At 39.3% G+C, this 19,531-nt stretch overlaps 1 protein-coding gene across 2 annotated transcripts; it reads left to right on the top strand.

Annotated features, from left to right (window-relative positions):
- Positions 1 to 7,693: 7,693 nt before the first annotated feature.
- On the top strand, positions 7,694 to 11,954 carry LOC112200071 (ras guanine nucleotide exchange factor M). Of its 2 annotated transcripts, none has more exons than XM_024341078.2 (5): positions 7,694 to 8,085; positions 9,495 to 10,337; positions 10,989 to 11,174; positions 11,328 to 11,453; positions 11,563 to 11,954. In XM_024341078.2, the coding sequence occupies exons 1-5, from the start codon at positions 8,050 to 8,052 to the stop codon at positions 11,668 to 11,670; spliced, it is 1,299 nt and encodes a 432-aa protein (XP_024196846.1). In that variant the 5' UTR covers positions 7,694 to 8,049; the 3' UTR covers positions 11,671 to 11,954. The 2 variants fall into 2 exon arrangements, with proteins under 2 accessions (XP_024196846.1, XP_024196847.1); XM_024341079.2 differs by lacking the exon at positions 7,694 to 8,085 and adding an exon at positions 9,246 to 9,402.
- Positions 11,955 to 19,531: the final 7,577 nt, after the last annotated feature.

Genomic DNA, 19,531 nt, shown 5'->3' with positions numbered 1-19,531 from the left:
TACCCAGACTTCCAAGATCACATCATTAAGGTGCTTCCGTCTATATTCTGTTATTCCTCTGTTAAGTGCAGAGTAAATCAGACATTTCACTCAAATTAGCCACTAGAATGACTATTATAACCTCATATGACATAGACTGACACATTTCCTTCCTTTTTATCTTACTTTCCCTCCAAACTCTTCCCCCCAACACTATTCATGTGAAACTTTCCATCAAATTTTACATCCAATTATTGTCTCCCGATAAATAATAACAATATCCAACATTCTAACATCATATTTTCTTGAATAATTTTTATCGTTCTTCAAAAATTAGACCAGAATTGCAATTAATTTTTCCAAAGCAAAATTAAGAAACAAAAAAAAAAGTGATTAATCATGAAGCATAGCGATAAAAATTAATTGCAATTTGTTCAAGGAAAACCTAATTTGTGTTTAGCCCAAACTCTAGGTTACTTGACCTAGTGGTAATAGGATTTAATTAGAAGGATCTAGAATCCTAATCAATGTAGAATTACTTTCCTTGTATGATTGAGATTCTATGCATTGTAATCCTCTATATAAAGAGGCCTCTATTATCAATGAGAATACACAGCAAATTCCTCTCAAATTCAGTTTCTCTAAAACACGTTATCAGCACGAGCCCTAACACTGAAATCCTAAATTCGTAGCCTTCAAATACCAGAAACCACCGCCGCCCACCTTGAAGATCTCAACTCCAGGAATCCAGAACCGACGGCCCCACCCCCAGAACCGGCCGAAATCTACCTGAACCGGCCACCGGACAAACCGGCACCCAAGAAGAATCCGCCGATCTTCTGCCTGATTTCGCATCCTTCTCGTCCACCGATCACCGCCATCTTTTGTCAGAAGCTGCCAAGCCACCCCAGGATCCAGGAACCGGTGGAACTTTTCCGGGAACCGGTCGGCAAGACCCCGAACCATCTGGTAAATCACTTGACATTTCCTTGCCGGTCTGCATCTGCCAAATTTTCTCCAGTCAGCCCAACCCAATCAACCTGCAGCGCGACCCAACTGATCCAGCCCTGCTTTCGGCCCAAAAACCAATCAGACCTAGAGGCCCAGAAGACGGAAGCAAGCCCAGCAGCCCAGTAGTTTGCCACGTCAGCATCCACACAGTCAGCTGCCACGTCAACAACCGGACAGCCACGTCAGCATCGGCCTGCCACGTCAGCTCCCCCGGTCAACGGTCAGTCAACGCCGGTCAACATTTTTCCGGCCAACTTCTGGCGATTTTTCGAGCCATTTTCCGGCCACTTTTCCGGTCGCTATAGTAACTCCGGCAGCTACAGTAACTTTCCGGCGACGACTTTTCCGACCATCTTTTAAGGTAAACTTTTCTAAAAGTTCCCATTTTTGAAGTTTTATTTTAATTTCTTCTTCTTTTCTCGAGGACTTCCAACATCCCTTCTTCTACCCCCTTTTCTTCTTTATAGGGGAGACCAAAAGCCGAACTGTGGGGGTTCGTGCTCACTCTAAGCTTGGAGCTTGTAGAGTCCTCCAAACTTAAAGTTTGTTGAGAAGAAAACGATCGACCACATACATCGTTGTTTCGATCTAATCCAAAACCCCTCTAGGAATAGGATTTTCTTGGAAGCTACTACGCTCAGAAAATCCCTAATTTCTTGGAAGCGACTACGCTAAGAAATTTAATAGTTTTTCGTGGTAGCCTTTTCGCTCCGAAACTAACCCTAATCTTGTGTTGTTTTTCAGGATGAGTAACCTGAACAAGTTGAACTTCGTTCCACTAGAAACAACTGGCGCAGGATACCATAGGTGGGTCCGAGATGTGCGCCAACATCTTAAGGCTGATGGACTTCTAGGAGCCATCTAAGAGCCTGGTCAGAACGTGCTCTCCATTGAGCAAGCTACTGCTTTCGAAGCAAAACAAGCTAAAGCCATAATTCTCATGACAAGGCACATGAATGACGCGCTCCAAAATGAATACCTCAATGAGGAAGACCCAAGAAAGCTATGGTTAGAACTTGAGCAGCGATTTGGCAACGTTCGTGACTCCCTGCTTCCTGATTTAGAAGTGCGATGGCATAGCCTCCGCTTTTGTGATTTCAAGTCTGTGCTTGATTATAACTCGGAAGCTCTTCGTATCAAGTCTCTGATGGAGTTTTGTGGCCAAGCCATAACTGATACGATGTTGATCGAGAAGACTCTCTCTACCTTCCCCGTCTCTGCACTGATGATTTCAAAGAATTATCGGATTGATGTAAATGCAGGACGCATCACAAGGTTTCATGAGCTCATTGGCGCCATGAACGTAGCTGAAAAGCACGATAATATTCTTGTGAAGAACTATAATGCTAGACCTGTGGGAACTAAGCCTATTCCGGAGTCTAACTATAGTCGCGCCCCCAATGGAGGACGCAAGGAGCAAAACCCTAAGGATAGGGACAATTCTGGACATTCTGGTCCATATTTTCGCCCTAAAGAGGAAGGAAATCGCCAAGAGAGGCGTGCACGGAACCATGGAGGTCGACGTGTGAAGAGAGAGAGAGGCGGAGCCTCCTACCATGGTGGTAACGCCACCAAGAGGATAGGTCGTCCAAATCGCGCCCCAATGGCGCCTCGATCAAGGGAGCCTGACCATAATGATGTTTGTTTTCAATGTGGATCAACTGAACATTGGGCCAAAACATGTACCGCACCCCAGAATGTTGCAAACGCATACAAGACGTATCGTGAAGCAAAGGAAGCAAATTACATGGCACAAGAAGATCAAGATGGTGATCTAGATCTAAGGGTGGAAGACTACAAGGATCAAGACCCAGAAATTGGCGATTTTCATTAAGTCTTTTTATTTTCCAAGAGATGTAGGCGATTGCCATATTACTTTTATTGGATTAGATTTTCTTTGATCATAGAAACAATGATGTATTCTGTTGGCTTATGAATAAAATTTCGAGTTCTTTTCATTATGACTCAATTTTGATTCTGAGCATATGACTTTGTGACTACGATGGCTGGGCCATCAGTATTAATTCAAGGACATGGAATAGCCCAAGTTCCACTTGCCAAATGGCACCTTGATTACAGTTGTCGCAAAAACTTTCTACGCTCATAGGGAAAATCACACCTATGAATAGCCAACGAATTCCATGCGAAAATGCATGTAGAGAACGGAAATGAGTTCCTTTGCATTACCTCTAATGATTGCGAACAAAGACGCATCTTAGAGAAGTTTATGTGTCTCTCTAGTGGACTTTATGTCACTATTCGAGCTATTAAATCCAATAAAGTTATGAGAGAAGATCTCTCGGATTTAGACACATATTGGCTTTGTCATGATAGGATCGATCATCCTAGTCATGATATGATGATCCGTCATAAAGACTTCACACGGACATCTTTACAAAGCCCGTTCCTTAGGGAAATTAGGGCTGAGACCGTCCTCTGCAAAGGATATGACAATACTCATTCTGTTCTTACAAAGAATCCGTAGGGATTGTGTGGATTGATTCAACCAACTGGCGGACGCTTACATATTTCATGATGTTGGTTGACACGCAAACACGCTAGTCACGTGTTGTGCCATTGTCCACCTATTGATACTGCTTACGCTACACTCCTAGCACATATCATATGACAATGGGCTCACTCCCCAAATCATCATACTCAGTCAATTGGATTTGACTATGCTAGTGAGTTTACATCGAAGACTTTCGATGATTATTGCATTTGGGACTGATGTTAGACATCATATTCCCATGAGCACACCCAAATGGTCTCGCGGAAACGACTACGATGGTAGTCCGAACATTAGTAATGCGCACCAATCTTCTTACATCCGCTTGGGGTGATGCAATATCGCATGCAGCTATGCTAATTCGTCTATGACCTACCGCCACTCAATGGTACCTCTGCGTTACAGCTAGTGACTGGGTACACGTATTTTGTACTTACGCACATTTGAGTGAGCCATTTATGTGCCAATTGCGCCGCCACAGCGCTCTATGATGGGTCCTTACAGACGAATGGGCAACTACGTTGGATTTGAGCTTCCAACAATCGTCCGCTACTTAAATGCCCTTGCTAGGCGATCTCCTTACCGCTAGATTTGCGGATGTCACTTTGATGAGACAGTCTTCCCATCGTTAGGGGGAGATAAGAACACGAATGTTCAACAGGAACGACAGGAATTGTCGTAGTCTGTCCCCACTATGTCTCATCTTGAACCCTATTAAAGTGACGAGATCACACAAATATGCTGCAAACATGCCTGCAAGGAATGACGTCCCTACGAGAGGACGTAGCGCCACCCTACACGGAGGTAGGCATGGCGCCAACGCCAAAGAGAGTGGCACTCTGGCATTACAGGTCATGGCCCCAGCTAGGATGCGTGGGAGGCCCGTGGGTTCGAATGATACTTTGGCACATTCCAATCCTTTGATCATCGACACTCAAAATCCGTCTCATGAGTATCTTCCAGGTTATGGTTATCGTTGGGGGACGCCTCAACGTCAGAACCTATTCCTGAGAATATAGAGCTCTATGAAAATTACACTAGTGTACATGAGACGTGGGATAGAAACTCCATCATAATTGATGATGTAGTTGCGTATTTCGTGGCGCATGAGTTTGTTGAGTCAGATGATAACGAACCACGCTCCGTTGATGAATGAATGCCAACGTAGAGAGTTTTTGGCCTAAATGGAAAGATGGGATCCAGGTTAAGATGGATTCTCTAACGAAGAGGAAGGTTTTCGAGCTAGAGATGCCAACACCTCCTAACATAGAACATGTTGACTAATGGGTCTTCGTTAGAAAGCGTAGTGAGAAAAAGAGATGGTAATCTCACCTTATGGCGTAAGGCTTCTCACAAAACGCCCTGGAATCGACTACGATGAGACATATTCTCTCGTAATGGATGTCATTGCACTCCACTACCTTGTCAGTTTGGTAGTTTCCGAATAACTGAACATGCAGCTTACAAATATGGTCACTACGTATCTCTATAGGGATCTAGATACGGAATATACATGAAGGTTCATGGTGAACTTCATTTACCCAAGTCAAGTAGCTCTAGACCATGGAGCGCGTTTACAAAGAGGTTGAAACGCTCACTAAAGTGACTACTTGATTGGGAAGGGATATGCCCACGCGTTTCTATGACAAGTTTTGGATTCTATCGCGGTTCATGTTGGACATGATCTTCATTAGAAGCCCTTAAAGAGTTAAGGGAAACCGCTGAACACGTGAAATCCGTAGTTTGAGATGAAGGATTTTGGGAGAACACGATTATGGCTCGGTTTGGAACTTGAGCATCGTGTCGATAGATGCTTAGGCATTTTGATAAGGTCAAGTCTTCGAGCACCCCCATGATCGTCCGTAGTCTTGATCCTGAAAAGGATCATCTTCGTCGAAAGGATGATGACGAAGATGTGCTAGAGGCAGAAGTGTCTTACTTAGTACAATAGACGCATTATTGTACTTATCCTAATGCACAAGACCGGACATCTCATATATTGTGAACTTGTTAGCTAGATATAGCTCTGCGCCAACGCAATGCCATTGGATTGGTGTAAAAGATATCTTTCGATACTTCAGATGTATGAATGATATGAGCTTGTTCTATCCCTACAAAGAGATGATGGATTCGGACCCATCACACACCAGAAACTCCACCAACGCTGGCCTGCGTTCTCTATCCCTATCCCAAAACGACATGTGTTTTGGAAGGTTTTGTTGATGTTGGGTATCTCTCTGACCCACACAATGGTCATTCCCAATCCGGTTAAGTGTTCACCATGGGAAAAGACCGTGACATCTTGGAGGTCTACATAATAGACCCTAGTCACTATATCTTCGAACAATGTAGAGATCATTGCTCTTCACGAAGTGGTTCGTGAATGTATATGGATTGGATCTATAATTATGCATGTTCGAACAATTGTGGTTTGAAGTCTACCACAGATGAGCCTACGAGCATTTATGATAATGCTGCTTGTTTTGAACAAATGAGGCAAGGCTACATCAAAAGCGATAACACCAAGTATAATCAGCAACAACAGACTCTCCTCGAGATCAAAGTGAACTAGATTCAATCTGAGGAAAGTAAGGCAGACTTGTTTACTAAGTCATTGCCCAAATCCACGTTCGAGAAACATGTGGCAAGAATTGACTTGCTGAAATTATCTAAACTCCCATGAACGTTGTCATCAGGGGGAGTTGTCTACATGTTCGTCTCGAATTGTGAAGGGTGTGTTGTGCTCTTTTTCCCCTTCGACCGAGGTTATTTTTGTCCCACTGGGTTTTTGTTACTCGGCAAGGTTTTTAACGAGGCAACGAGAGAAGCACTGCGTTTGGGCAACACAAGGGGGAGTGTACAAGGAAAACCTAATTTGTGTTTAGCCCAAACTCTAGGTTACTTGACCTAGTGGTAATAGGATTTAATTAGAAGGATCTAGAATCCTAATCAATGTAGAATTACTTTCCTTGTATGATTGAGATTCTATGCATTGTAATCCTCTATATAAAGAGGCCTCTATTATCAATGAGAATACACAGCGAATTTCTCTCAAATTCAGTTTCTCTAAAACACAATTCTAATTTTAGTAGTCAATTTGAGTGAAACGTCTGATTTGCCCCTGCACCTAATGGAGGAATAACGGAATATAGACGGAAGCACCTTAGTGATGTGATTTCAAAAGTCTAGGTATATATTTGATCACTTTGAAAGTCCAGGTACCATTCTGTCCTGTCCGAGAAAGTTCAAACTCCATCTATGATAAAAACCCATTTTCCTCATATACTAGCCATTGTTGTTCTTAGTGTTACTTTGTTTGGGCTCTTGTTTTGAGTTCCACTTTGTAATATTGGCTGATCTTCTTGTTTTACTTACTACTTTGTTTCTATCGGAAGCGGTCTTGGCCTAGTCCCCCGCTTTCTTTTGCTTTTGTTTTCTTTTTCTAGGGCTTGGTTTGGTTTGGTCCGCCAACTCTTTTGTAACCTTTTTATTTTTATCAATAAAATTTCAGGATAGGACGTGGAGTTAGTTCTATTCTCGCTTCCTTAAAATAAATTAAAATAAAAAAATAAAAATAAAATACTTGTAGTCATTCGATATCAATGGATGATCATTTTTTCACGTCTAGCAGAAACATTATGTTCGTGTTCGTCTACTAACTTAGCAGCAATGTAATGACTAAATAATTCTAGTATTTGGTAATTAAATGATTTAGATATATCTTCACGATGCTTCCAATTAGAGAGAAAATTATTCCTAATATTCATGTCTATTCAGAAGTAAAACAATTTCTCCAAGCAAAGCATATATGGACCATAAAGGTCATTGTAGGAACTAGGAAGTTTTGAGTGAGCACCAAAACTCAAAAAGGGTAAAGACACCCGAAGTCCATTTTCAACTCGGATAAAGAAATCATAAAGAAAACTAATCTGGAAAAGAATACTCGGTCAACCAATTTCTGCTCTAACTGTTACGTTACAAAGTTACCAAAATCCCCATTTTTCACCAAAGTTATCAAAACCAGCTCATGAACCCATCTCGCCACGTGTTCGAGTCCCTGATCAGTTGGGGTAGAGTGCCACGCAGGTCCCCCCTGACCCAAAACTGCTGGTTCTCCGCGTCCTTCGGGTTGACCCCTCCGACGGCTAAGTACGGACAGACCCAACTATATATAAGACTTCAGAGTTTCTGCCACCCCATACCCTCCATTTTCTTAGCTAAGACTATAACCTCCGTCTTCCCCTCTCTCTCTCCTCTTCTCTGTAATTCTTCCAATGTCGTTATGCTGTTTGTCAATTTGTTTCTATCGGTTTTGAAACTTTGAAACCTAATTCGACCCTTTCTTATGTTGGTGCATTGGCCTCTCCACTCACACGTAATTTCATCGACTACTCCCCACCACAATAACCAGAGGGTGTGGAGGAGCAATATGCACGTCGATTGACCCATATATCCATCTTTCATCTTTCCCTCACAGATTAATCAATCGAGCTTGAACTCTTCCTCGTCGCCTCTCTCCTACCCTTTTTGTAGAAATTAACAATTCCAAGATGTTGCACCAGGTGATTCAGCAGCAGCAAGAACAGGTTAGGTTCAATTCCCCGCCCTATTTGTTTAATTTATTCATGCATGCATGCATGCATGCATTCACATGCTTGCAGTTTCTCATGAAACATTACAAATTTAATTAGTGTGTTTCTGCAATTGGGTTGTGGAAAATTCCATCAATTTGTTGAATGGAACACTCGAAACTATCTCTTGCTATTGTTTGAATTGATTCAATTTTTCAGAACATGTTCATTGTTCATGCTTTGTTGGGGTCTAATTTCTTGGTCCAATTACCTGAGTCAAAGGGGGAAGGAATTTCCATATCCTTTCCCTTTCTAATTCCCTCTTTATCATCATTTGCTCAATATCCTTTCCGCATCTCTAACTTTCCGGCTGCGTGTGCATTTATTATTGAAAGTCTTACTCGATAATGACATCTCCATAATATTCATAACAATCTCTTTATTGCTTGCCTCTTGTACAATTTAGAATGTTTGAACTAGTTCGAAGCCATCGATTAGGATTGAAACTGACCATGCACGAGTTAAGTTGGATTAGAGTTGCTCCAACTCCCAAGCAATTTGTGGGTGGTGAATGCATCCTACTTTTAATAGAATGAACAAGCAACTACTCCCATTCCATTCACTCATTCACTGAACCAGTTATAGGCTATTTCATTCACGCACTCCTGAAAGATATTTCAAGAGTTTCTTTCCAGGAATACACATAAAATTGTCACTGTCTAGAGAGCTATCATCTTGGCCTGAGTTTCCTTACTAGTTACTTCCTCTTTTCTTTTGATTAGAAGGGAATATTTTGCTTTTTATGCTTCTCCGAAAAGCTTTTGCTAATCTTGATTCTTTTTTTTTTCACCTAGATGGTAAAGGAACCTAGTAGTGACAAGCCTTTCACATGGATCACATAATTGGTTCTTGCAAGTGCCTTTCAAATTCCCACTGTTCTGTTCCAACTGAGCTGTTTCCATAAATTGAACAATATTAACATACCATGGAGCTTCCTTCTTAGTTTATGCCATTGATTTCTAGCTGCGATTTTAGTAACTTTCTTCCTACATGTCACATGGAGCACAAATGCACCTCTTTTTCCACTCAACCAAAAAAATCCACCATCAGATCAGTCTGCTTTTCGAAAACTTATGTGTTTATGAATCACACACATACATGGAAGATTGGTCTATGACAACCGCATACAATACTTTGAAAACCTTACCATCATATTTTTACATTTAAATTCTTACTCTCTATGATTTATTTGGTGCTTATAAAGAAGAGTAACTAAAAAATTGTTGGATCCAAACTATGAAGAATGATGCTTCTACTTGGCTTAAGAAAAAGGTCAATTTTTGCAATCTTATTGTTAATACTAAGCTTGGCATGTGTGCTTGTTACTTGCTTGTAGAGTTAACATGGCTTTCTGATGCTTTCAGGATGAAATTTCAAGCCAGATTAGTGCTCAAATTTTCGAATTCTGTGATCCTGAACTATTCCAAGAGACCCTGCAGAATTCTGAGGTCACTTCTTCTTCAAATTGCTGCTATGATGAAAACTCCTCTTATGCAACAAATCTTTCGCTGCCCCTGGATTTAGAAACTAAATTCAGTACCTACCAGGATAACAATGGCAACACTGACACAACCATTGCTCCAACCCCCACAACAACTAGTACCACCACCACTAGCAGCACAAACACCACCACCGCCAGCACCAACACCACCAATATCAACGCCACTACCGCCACCACCAACAACAACAATAGTGGCAATCTTTCCATAATCTTTGATTCCCAAGAAGAAATCGACAATGACATCTCAGCCTCCATCGATTTTTCCCCATCCCCTCCCTTTTCCGTACCTCCATTTCTCATGACCCAACAAGACCAATTTGATTTCACTTCAGTGCCAACTCAAATCCCACTAGCAGATTCTGTTGTTGAGGGATTTTCACAGTATCCTGCTGACCCTGTACCGCCTCTCATGTCGGCTCCTTTGTCATCAGTTTTCGAAGAGGATTGCTTGTCCTCAGTGCCTTCGTATGTGCCTTTGAACCCCTCTTCTCCTTCTTGTTCTTTTCTTGGTCCTACCATGGGAGCATACATGCCTGCTGGGACTATGAATGCTGCAGCATTATCTGCTGACAGCACTGGAATTTTCACCAGCAGTATCCTCATGGCTTCTGAACTGCAACCACAAGATTTGGAATACCAAGGAGATAATGGTGGAATTTTCTGTCCAGAATCATTACCGAGGGGTTTTAACCCTGAAGACCTTCAGGTACTAATAATACTTATTAGCAACTCTTAGTACTCGGTACATGCTTAGAGATTTTTATCGAATACGCTTGCTCACAAGATAGATACCCCAAGTAGTTTAGTTTAACTTTATGTGGATTGATAAAAAGGCGCTTTCAAGTTTAAATGGAGAAGGTAGTTTGATCTGCCATATATATAGAAGTCATGAAGAGGTAAATGGAGTCCTTCACCCTTGTACCTGAAAAAAGCAAAAAAAGAAAGGAAAAAAAACTTCCTAGTCCTGTTAAAACTAGCTACACGAAACAGTGACCCACTTACTAAAATGTTGGTACTGCATCTCTCACATGAACTAAGCCAATTGCAAAAGAGTAGGGATTTCAGAATTAAGTGGCTCCAGCAAGGTCTTATGGTCGTCCTCTGTGAATGATCTTAGGGAAGCCCTTCGCTGTGGAAGTACCATATTTCTTATCTGTTCTTTTTAAACTGTTATCACCTTCAGGAAGACCGGAAAAGTGGCATCACATTCAACTTAGTCACATAATATCAACACACTTAGCATCAAAACAAAGCTATAAGTAACATTTTCTTTTTGTTCTGTACAACAGGGGACTAATGCTATTTTCTGTGCAACCTTTTTTCCGGTTGTGATTTTCACCTTTTTTTCTTTTTAAAGATGCTTGGTGCTGAGAGCCAACAACTGGTGAGTGGGGCTGGGAACTCTACTTCTTTACCAACTGAGATTCCCATGGCAGAAGACCCAAATTTTAAAGTAGGGAAGCTATCTGTTGAGGAAAGGAAAGAGAAGATACATAGGTACATGAAGAAAAGGAATGAAAGGAATTTCACAAAGAAAATCAAGGTTCTCTCTTTCTCCCAATTATTTAAAGTACATGTCTGCAATGCATATGCCTCTATTCATATGTGCGTGTGTGTGTGTGTGTACGTATGTATGTGTATTTCATACTATGAATTAGGATTTAAACTCTTACTTACGGTGCAAGCAACTTTGCAGTATGCCTGCCGCAAAACTCTTGCGGACAGCAGACCTCGAGTTAGAGGAAGATTTGCGAAGAATGATGATTTTGGAGAGAATCATAGACCTTCTGGTAGCAACCATGAAGACGATGAAGACGATGAAGTAAATTCTTAGCCTGAAACATGAGAATACTCATTAGTACTTGTCTTGTCATCATGGGAAGTTCATTTCCTTTTATTCTGTCATCTCAGATTGGTATATATTCTTACAGGTAGTTGTGAAAGAGGAAGAGGATATGGTTGATTCCTCGGACATCTTCGCTCATATCAGTGGAGTGAACTCCTTCAAATGCAGCTATCCCATCCAATCCTGGATTTGAGTAGTAGGGTATATATATTGGCACTAGACTAATCTACCAATTTTGCAGGACCCTGTTTCCACCAGGATTTAATGTATCCTGGTTTAATAATAAAAAACCAAAAATGAATAATTGGGTCGTTATATTATTCATATAAATAAGTGAGTCAGGACTGTATAGAACGTGGGTAACGATGTAAGTTTCTTTCGATACTATTTCTTGTGCAACTTCAGACCCATAAGGTGTACAATTGTACGGTGTTTTACATGAATACTAGTGGAAATATTATGTCGCTTCTTCTTAAACTTGAGAAATTTCCATTTTGTGCACGGGAAAAATGCTTCCTACATTCATGGGAAGCCAACAAGTGTGTCTTATAGCTCGATCATTAAGCACAAGTCCGTGCTAGTCAGCTGAGATAAAAAAAAAAATCCGCACAAATGTCAAAAACCTTAACAAATATGCATGACCAAAAGTTGCATGAAGGAATAAGATTGTCTACTGATCTATGGTGTATTACTTACATTCTTACATGAATAACTATTGGAAATATGTAGCTTCTTCTTGAACTTGAGAGTTGAGAGATTTCCATTTTCTCCCTGGAAAAACTACTTACACTATTCATTGTAAGACAACAAGTGTGTCTTATAGCACTGATCTCTGCTAGTCAGGCTGAGCTCAAAAATCCGCATAAATGTCAAAAACCTTGACACGCAGAACCAAAAGTTGCACAAAGGAATAAGATTGTGATTGTCTGCTGATCGTTTTTGTGTTCATTTTCTGTTTATGTCTAAAATGTATGACACCGTTATGAGGTTTAGGAATTTACTTGTGTGAATTTAGCACCTCAAACGTCATATATATATATATATATATATATATATATATATATATATATATATATATATATATATATATATATATATAAGCACAAGATCAATATTAATAAAGAGTATTCAGATCTAAACCAACAAATCCTATAAGAAAATGTCACCCCATAAAAATCTGAAATTCAAGCTGTGGTTTTCTTTCCTCTCCTGATTTTGCCTGATTTTACATGTTGATTGTGCACTTATGGGGAAATTGAAGCTCTGGAATTGTTTTAGGTGCTAGCTATAGATAGACAAATCAAATTGGTGGGTGCAAGTATGAAGCTCCCAAAATCATATGCATCGTTATAATGGACAAGAGGATTCTTCAGGCCCAAGATTCTAAACCTTCCACTAGTGTTCAGTTGCAAGGTAATTTAGCGAATTGACTACTGAGCTTGGATTTTATATCGGCTCATTACTGACAGGGTAAACCCAACTATTACTTTTTCTTTTATTCAAATGAGAATAAAAAAAAAAAGTAAAAAAAAAAAGACGAGTCGAACTCTAATAAGTCTGTAAAGGTTTTAAGTCGAAATATTTCACATTCGATCATTGTAGCTAGCTAATATGATCACGACAAAATACCTACTCCGATTCTTAAAGGAAAAATGAAAGTAACCTATTTAATGAAAGTGACCTATTTAGTTTCTCCTAGGTTCTACGACAATAATTTCAAAAAGGTCGTAATCAATCCTTATGACACGTTTACATACTTGGAATGGAAAATAATTATGAATCGGAGACAAGTGGAATGAGAGAAGAAAGGAATCCGTATTGATTCCTAAACCCATCTTCCCCATTCGTAATCAAATTACTGAGTATTCAGGAACCGATTCCTGATAAGGAGGTGGGACCTACATCTATTTTGATTCCTTTGTGTGTTAGTAAACACATGAATTCTTTTATCCGGAATCATTCCGATTCCTTTATGTGTTAGTAAACGCATGAATGTTTTTAACCCGTAATCATTCCCTCACATTCCAAGTAAGTAAACGTGCCCTTAATGTTATAGCTTTGAAAATGGTCTCTGCATATATGGAAACAAAAGCCTCAAGAAACCAGAAATGTTAGGTACACAGACAAAACGCCTTCGTTTTCAATAGGTTTGTTGGCTGGACGGCTCCTAATATATAACCATTTTGTTGTCAATCACCAAATTTTGAAACCAGAAGAAGAACATGCACAATTATATGATTGATTCAGTTTTGGTCCCACTCCACATAGTACTAACTGCTCCAGATTTTGAATGTTTGAATATTCACTGCAGGGAATAATGGCAAAGGGATAAGACCAGAAAAATAATACATTAAACGGGAAGAAGATGAAGCAATAATGCAAATATTAAACTAGTGCATTTCAAAATTTTATACAAAACCATAATGGGTTTTTCCATAATGAATTGAAGATAAGTAATTTGGAGGTACTAGCTTTTTGTGCACGAGTAGTGATGCAATATTGTCTATAGTGGCAACATCTAATTCAAGTTGTGTAGTGGTGGCGGAAGATGCCTTCTTTGAATTTGTCTCAACTTATCACCCATAATTCCATTGCTGAAAATTGGCCTAGAGACCACCAACCACTATCTACTGTTTACTATTGGAGAAGATAAATTTCGCACCAACTATGTTCAACAACAACCTAGCCTAGCGAGAAATGTGTGAGTGTTCTTGTTTTTTTCTGGGCATTAGTCGTTGACATGAGTTGTTAGTCTAAATTCGTTGTATCAATTAACATTTATATCGCGTATAACTTCATCAAATAATAGTAAGATTTGAGGCAATTGAGGTTCATAGACAACTGTATGCTAACAACCCTTACTCATCGATTGGCAACCCGATCGGTTTTAGAGCAATTAAGTACATACGTCATGTGTACACAATTTGACGGTAAGGAGATCAGATAGTTAGGCAGTTAGGCATGTGTGGAAAATTTTATAAGCTAGTGCGTAGGAGTCCATTCAATTCGAAGCTGAATTCAACTCACTTCCATTTGCCATAAGAAAATGGAGAGATCATGGAGGTCCACCATCTCCAGTGCAAAGTGCAAATTGAAGGTTATTTTGATTGGCTTGGGTATTCAACTTGTGATTATGCTCTCCATAAACTATTGTCCTCTCTATCCAAGAGACTCCACCACCACCTAGAACAAGTTTTATGCTAAAACTTGTGGTAAAAGGCAAAATTTCAAATGAAGATCCAGTATATCCTCCGGACGAAGACATTTATGCTAACACTCGTGATAAATTGTCTACCTTTTTACTATATAATATTCAATCTTCATACAAACAATAATAAAGTAAAATGATGCATTAAGCATATTAGTACAATCCAGTGAAATATTGATTCTATGCATGAGAAGACTGAGCATGCCTGATCCGTAGCTAGTCAACGACCGTAGACTAGAGTTTACAGTTTTATGAAGTCAGTCTAGTGAAATATTGACTCTATGCATTAGAAGATTGATCAGGCCTGATCTTCAGATAGTCGATGACGGTAGACTAGAGTTTACAGTTTTATAAAGTCGTTCTACTATTGATATATTGTTTTACGTTAATGTATATTTTTATAATATATAAATGACAAACAACATAAGTTTGAGCATAAATAAAAAGTTAACATGAAACAAGAATCCGGTTGTATGTCATAGCTAATTTGGAGCATTTTTCTTCTCATTTTCCGAGCGAAAATGCTTGAGATACCAAAAGATTATACCAAATACTAATACCAAATGATGTGGCACCTTCTATGTCATCAATTTTGCTACTAAGATAGTGATGATATGGAAATAATACAATTATTTTATACTTCTCCTTGAAAATAAAAAGATAAAAAGATAGTTCTCATCAAGGCGGTTGTTCAATCAATCCCCACGTACGTCATGAGTTGTTTTGAGCTGCCAAAGCACTTGTGTATTGAGATGCATCGTTTAATGGCTAACTTCTGGTGGGGGGATATTGGGGAGAACAGGAAGATTCATTGGTCTACATGGGAGAAGTTGTGTATCCCAAAATCTGAAGGAGGGTTAGGGTTCCGGGATATGATTTTTTTTAACCAAGCTTTATTGGCTAAACAAGGTTGGAGGTTGTTGCGCAGGCCTGAGTCTTTGCTTGCTCGGGTTTTGAAGGCTCGCTACTTCCCTCACACGGACCTACTACATGCGGAGTTTAAAAAGGGTTCTTCTTTTACATGGCTTCCTTTGCCATATCGTTTCACACCCTTTTCACTCCCTATGCAGGGCTCTGAAGAGATGACTGTGTATGACCTAATTCATCATGCAAGTGGGGATTGGGACATGTAGCTTTTACAAGAGTTATTTACTGATATGGAGATAAATTATATCGCTAAAATCCCGTTAATGATGTTTTGATATGGCACTTCGGTAATAAGGGGGTGTATACGGTCAAAAATGGCTATCATGTGGCCCGCATGACTGTACAGATGGATAAGAGAGCATCTTCATCTAGCTCGCATCATGCTGGTAGTCACTACTGGAAGAAATTATGGAAGATCAACATCCCCCCTAAGGTACGCATGTTTCTATGGCATCTGGTCAAAGGTATATTACCTACTCGAGCTACCTTATGTAAGAAGGTGTTTCTCCCAGATGTGTCGTGCCCTTATTGCGCCAGTGCCAGAGAAGGTGCATTACATATTTTTAAGAATTGTGGAGCTGTTAACATGTTTTGGCAGTTGGGTCATTTGAAAGTGAATCCTATTATGCATCCGGCGGGGACGATTGGTGATTGGATCAATGGCATGTTCGATCAGTTGCATGGGGAGCAGCTTGAGATGTTTATTATGTCCTTATGGGTTGTGTGGTGTGAAAGAAATAATATAATATGGAAGGGAGGTTGTTTTGTACCTGGGAACATGACAAAGTGGGTTGGTGCTTTCTTGGAAGAGTATAAGAAGTACCATGCACGTAGCTACAGAAAGGAAAAACATCCTATTACAAAATGGATAGCCCCACCAAGTGGTCGACTGAAAGTGAATATAGATGGCAATTTTCGAGCTGAGAGTGGTAGTGGTGGTATTGGTGTTATTGTCCGAGAGGAACATGGAGAATGCATGGCTGCATTGGCCCGACCTCTTCCTTTCATTCAATCTGCCCTCCAGGCTGAGGTAGAATCCCTACGTGCAGGTCTGTTAGTGGCAATCCACCAAGAGTGGGAGGAAGTTGAGGTTGAGTCGGATTGTGCAGTGCTTGTCAATGCCCTAGCTAGGGATGAAGAGGACTTGTCTGAGATAGGCCGAATTGTTAAAGATTGCAAGAGGTATGCTAGCTCTTTTAGTTTTTTTCGATTACGGCATATTTACCGTGAAGCAAACGGTGTGGCTAATAGGTTAGCGCATCTTACTAGTTGGAGTTTTGTGGATGAATTATGTTTAGCGGAGACGCCTGTTATCATTCGAGACGTTCTCTATGAGGATAATTGTAATCTTGCTAGGGGATCAGGCTTGTTGCCCCCCCAAATGGTTTCTCTTCCTATTAATAATAATGAGGCACCCACATAGGGTAGTACCTCTGCCTTTTCAAAGAAAAAGATAAAAAGATAAAAATAAACCTAGACCATTATCTCTTCCTTGTGCATTTGAGTATCGCACCTATTTCTTGGCCATTCATGACCGGAGCCATGAAAGAGTGCTAGAACTCTAGGCTTCAATCTCAGATGAATTGATGCCTTGATTAAAAGCCACCCAAACTTGCCAAAAGTTCCTGTCTCCTTCTCTTACTCTCTCTCTCTCTCTCTTCATGATTTCTCCTTCTGACATTTGAACTTTATAGGCTTGAATTTGACTAGTAGCTATTTTTTGCTCTTGCTAACAGTTTGAGATTGGGTTACATTTATAGTGCAGTAAACCACTGCAGGTGGCCTAGTGGTTCTTGCTTAGTTGGGTGTGTTCTCCAACCTAGGTTCGAATCCCGAAGCTGTCAAAGTGGTCAGGCACTGTGCTACAATGCACAGTTGGAGCATTTCACATGTGCCGAAGAGGTTTATCTTGAGTCTAGAAAGCATTTGGGTTCCCCTTAACAAAGTAAAAAAAAACATTTATAGTGCAATTCATTGCGACTTTGTCATGTCTATATAATTGAACAAACTATTTGGCCAAACCAACTAGATCTAGAGAGTCTCATGGTAGATGATCTCCTCTTGATGACGGTCATGAGACTTTGCAATAATTTTGATTTTTCTTGATTTTTAATTTTTGATAAAAAAAGTTAATAGGTAAAATCTATGTTAGCAATTCATTCTATTAGTTGGCACCTGCCACATCATTCGATATATAAATTTGATATAAATATTTGGTGTCTCTAACACTAGAGAAATTCTTCTAACACTACTCTTTTCCGAGAGAGATATTTGCTGACTTTAGTCTCTAAAATTAGCATGAAACAAGGTGAATAGTTGTCGGAGAATGTTTGTTGACAAGTTGAGATCTAGAGCTCAACGTTCTTACACGCTATCTTCTACTTATTCACATTAAAAAAAAATTCACGGTCTTCCCCCTTGATGACCATACAATAATATCACAATCAACCACTAATTTTAATCATATTCAATAACAATCTGGCCAGGAGAATTAATTTAAATTTATGATTGCAACCTCTTAACCATTGAATGCCCCAAATAAATATTTGAGGTGATTGCAGATCCTGATTTCCCGGCAGAACCAGAAACCAAAAATGAATTTTTTTTTATAATTACCGCCACCTGCACAATAAATAAGTAGGAAAGGAGAATATGAACCCAATAAATAAGAAAATGGAACCCAAGAAAGGGAATGTAGTATTACTAAATATATATAATTTGGTAGGTTTTGCGTAGGAAATATACTTAGAGGCATTGGTATTTGAACAATTTCCTACGTTATCAAATGTCTAGTCCCCATTTGTCATTGTCACTCTTTCACATGTAATCAAAGTCGCAGAGGTAGACTATTAGATTCGAAAGAACGGTAGCAATCATACTACAAAATTCAAACCAAAAGAAAACAAGCAAAATTTGTCTCAAATGGAAACACAATTGCCCAAATGACAATAAAATTTAATGTGATGTGGCTTTTTTGTTATAGTTTTTGGCTATAGTATATAGTAGTAGTGGGACTCTCCTATCATGCGCACCAGCTCATATACTCGATCACAAGTCACCTCACTTTCCCCATTTCCCTCTCTTTCTATTTGTTTGGCTAATTTTTTTTTTTGTTGGCTAAATTTTTTTGGAACAAAGGGAATTAAGGGGAAGAAAAATCAAAATGCAGACATTTACCAATATCTTATTCGAGAGAATTAATATCGTAGTTTCTTTATAATTGACTTTACGTTATAAATTACAAGAGTGTGGCGAGATATTTTTAAATCACATGGATGACGAATTGTTTACCACCTCAAATTCTTTCCTTTACTTTTAAAATGTTTGAGGAAGTGTTTGATCAAACATTTAAAGTTTTAAATGAACATTTTTTTCCTTGCTTGGAGTCAACATCGAACAATGAGTCTAGATTAGTGAGAGATAATATTTTGATATTGATATCATATGACTCTTTGACCCTATATTGTATGCGTCATTAATAGGAGTAATTATAGTTAATTCTAAAGTTAAAATTTCCGTAAACTGTTATCTTCATTATGTTACAGTGTTTTCAACCACAAAAATGAAAATAATATCTCAATAAGCTCTTATTTTAAAATATAAATAGATACGCGATCTCATATACAAAACTACAAAAATAGTTTTTATTCGGATGGTTAATTTTCACACACTCGCACTATGATCTTCAAAAGTGAAGATGCCAATAGTATGTGTATCCTCAATAACTTTTGTAGCATGATAACAACCAGGCAAGTAAAAGTTCTACTTTTTTGTTATGCATCTAAGCTTGTGTAAACTAATTTGTTAATGTTGGTCTTAGAACATGGAAGGATATTTCTGGGTCCTACACTTGCATACTAGGGGACTTCGGGCACAACAAGTACCAAAATTCCAAACCCAACAAAAAAAAAAAGAAAAA

The sequence above is a fragment of the Rosa chinensis genome, chromosome 4 (assembly GCF_002994745.2).
Source record: "Rosa chinensis cultivar Old Blush chromosome 4, RchiOBHm-V2, whole genome shotgun sequence".
Classification (NCBI taxonomy): domain Eukaryota; kingdom Viridiplantae; phylum Streptophyta; class Magnoliopsida; order Rosales; family Rosaceae; genus Rosa; species Rosa chinensis.
This window is presented reverse-complemented; position numbering and strand designations above follow the sequence as displayed.

Coding starts and splice junctions, on each gene's coding strand:
- LOC112200071 (XM_024341078.2), top strand. CDS start 8,050: ATGTTGCACCAGGTGATTCAGCAGCAGCAAGAACAG. Junction 10,338..10,988: donor TTAACCCTGAAGACCTTCAG/GTACTAATAATA, acceptor TTCTTTTTAAAG/ATGCTTGGTGCTGAGAGCCA. Junction 11,454..11,562: donor AAGACGATGAAGACGATGAA/GTAAATTCTTAG, acceptor ATATTCTTACAG/GTAGTTGTGAAAGAGGAAGA.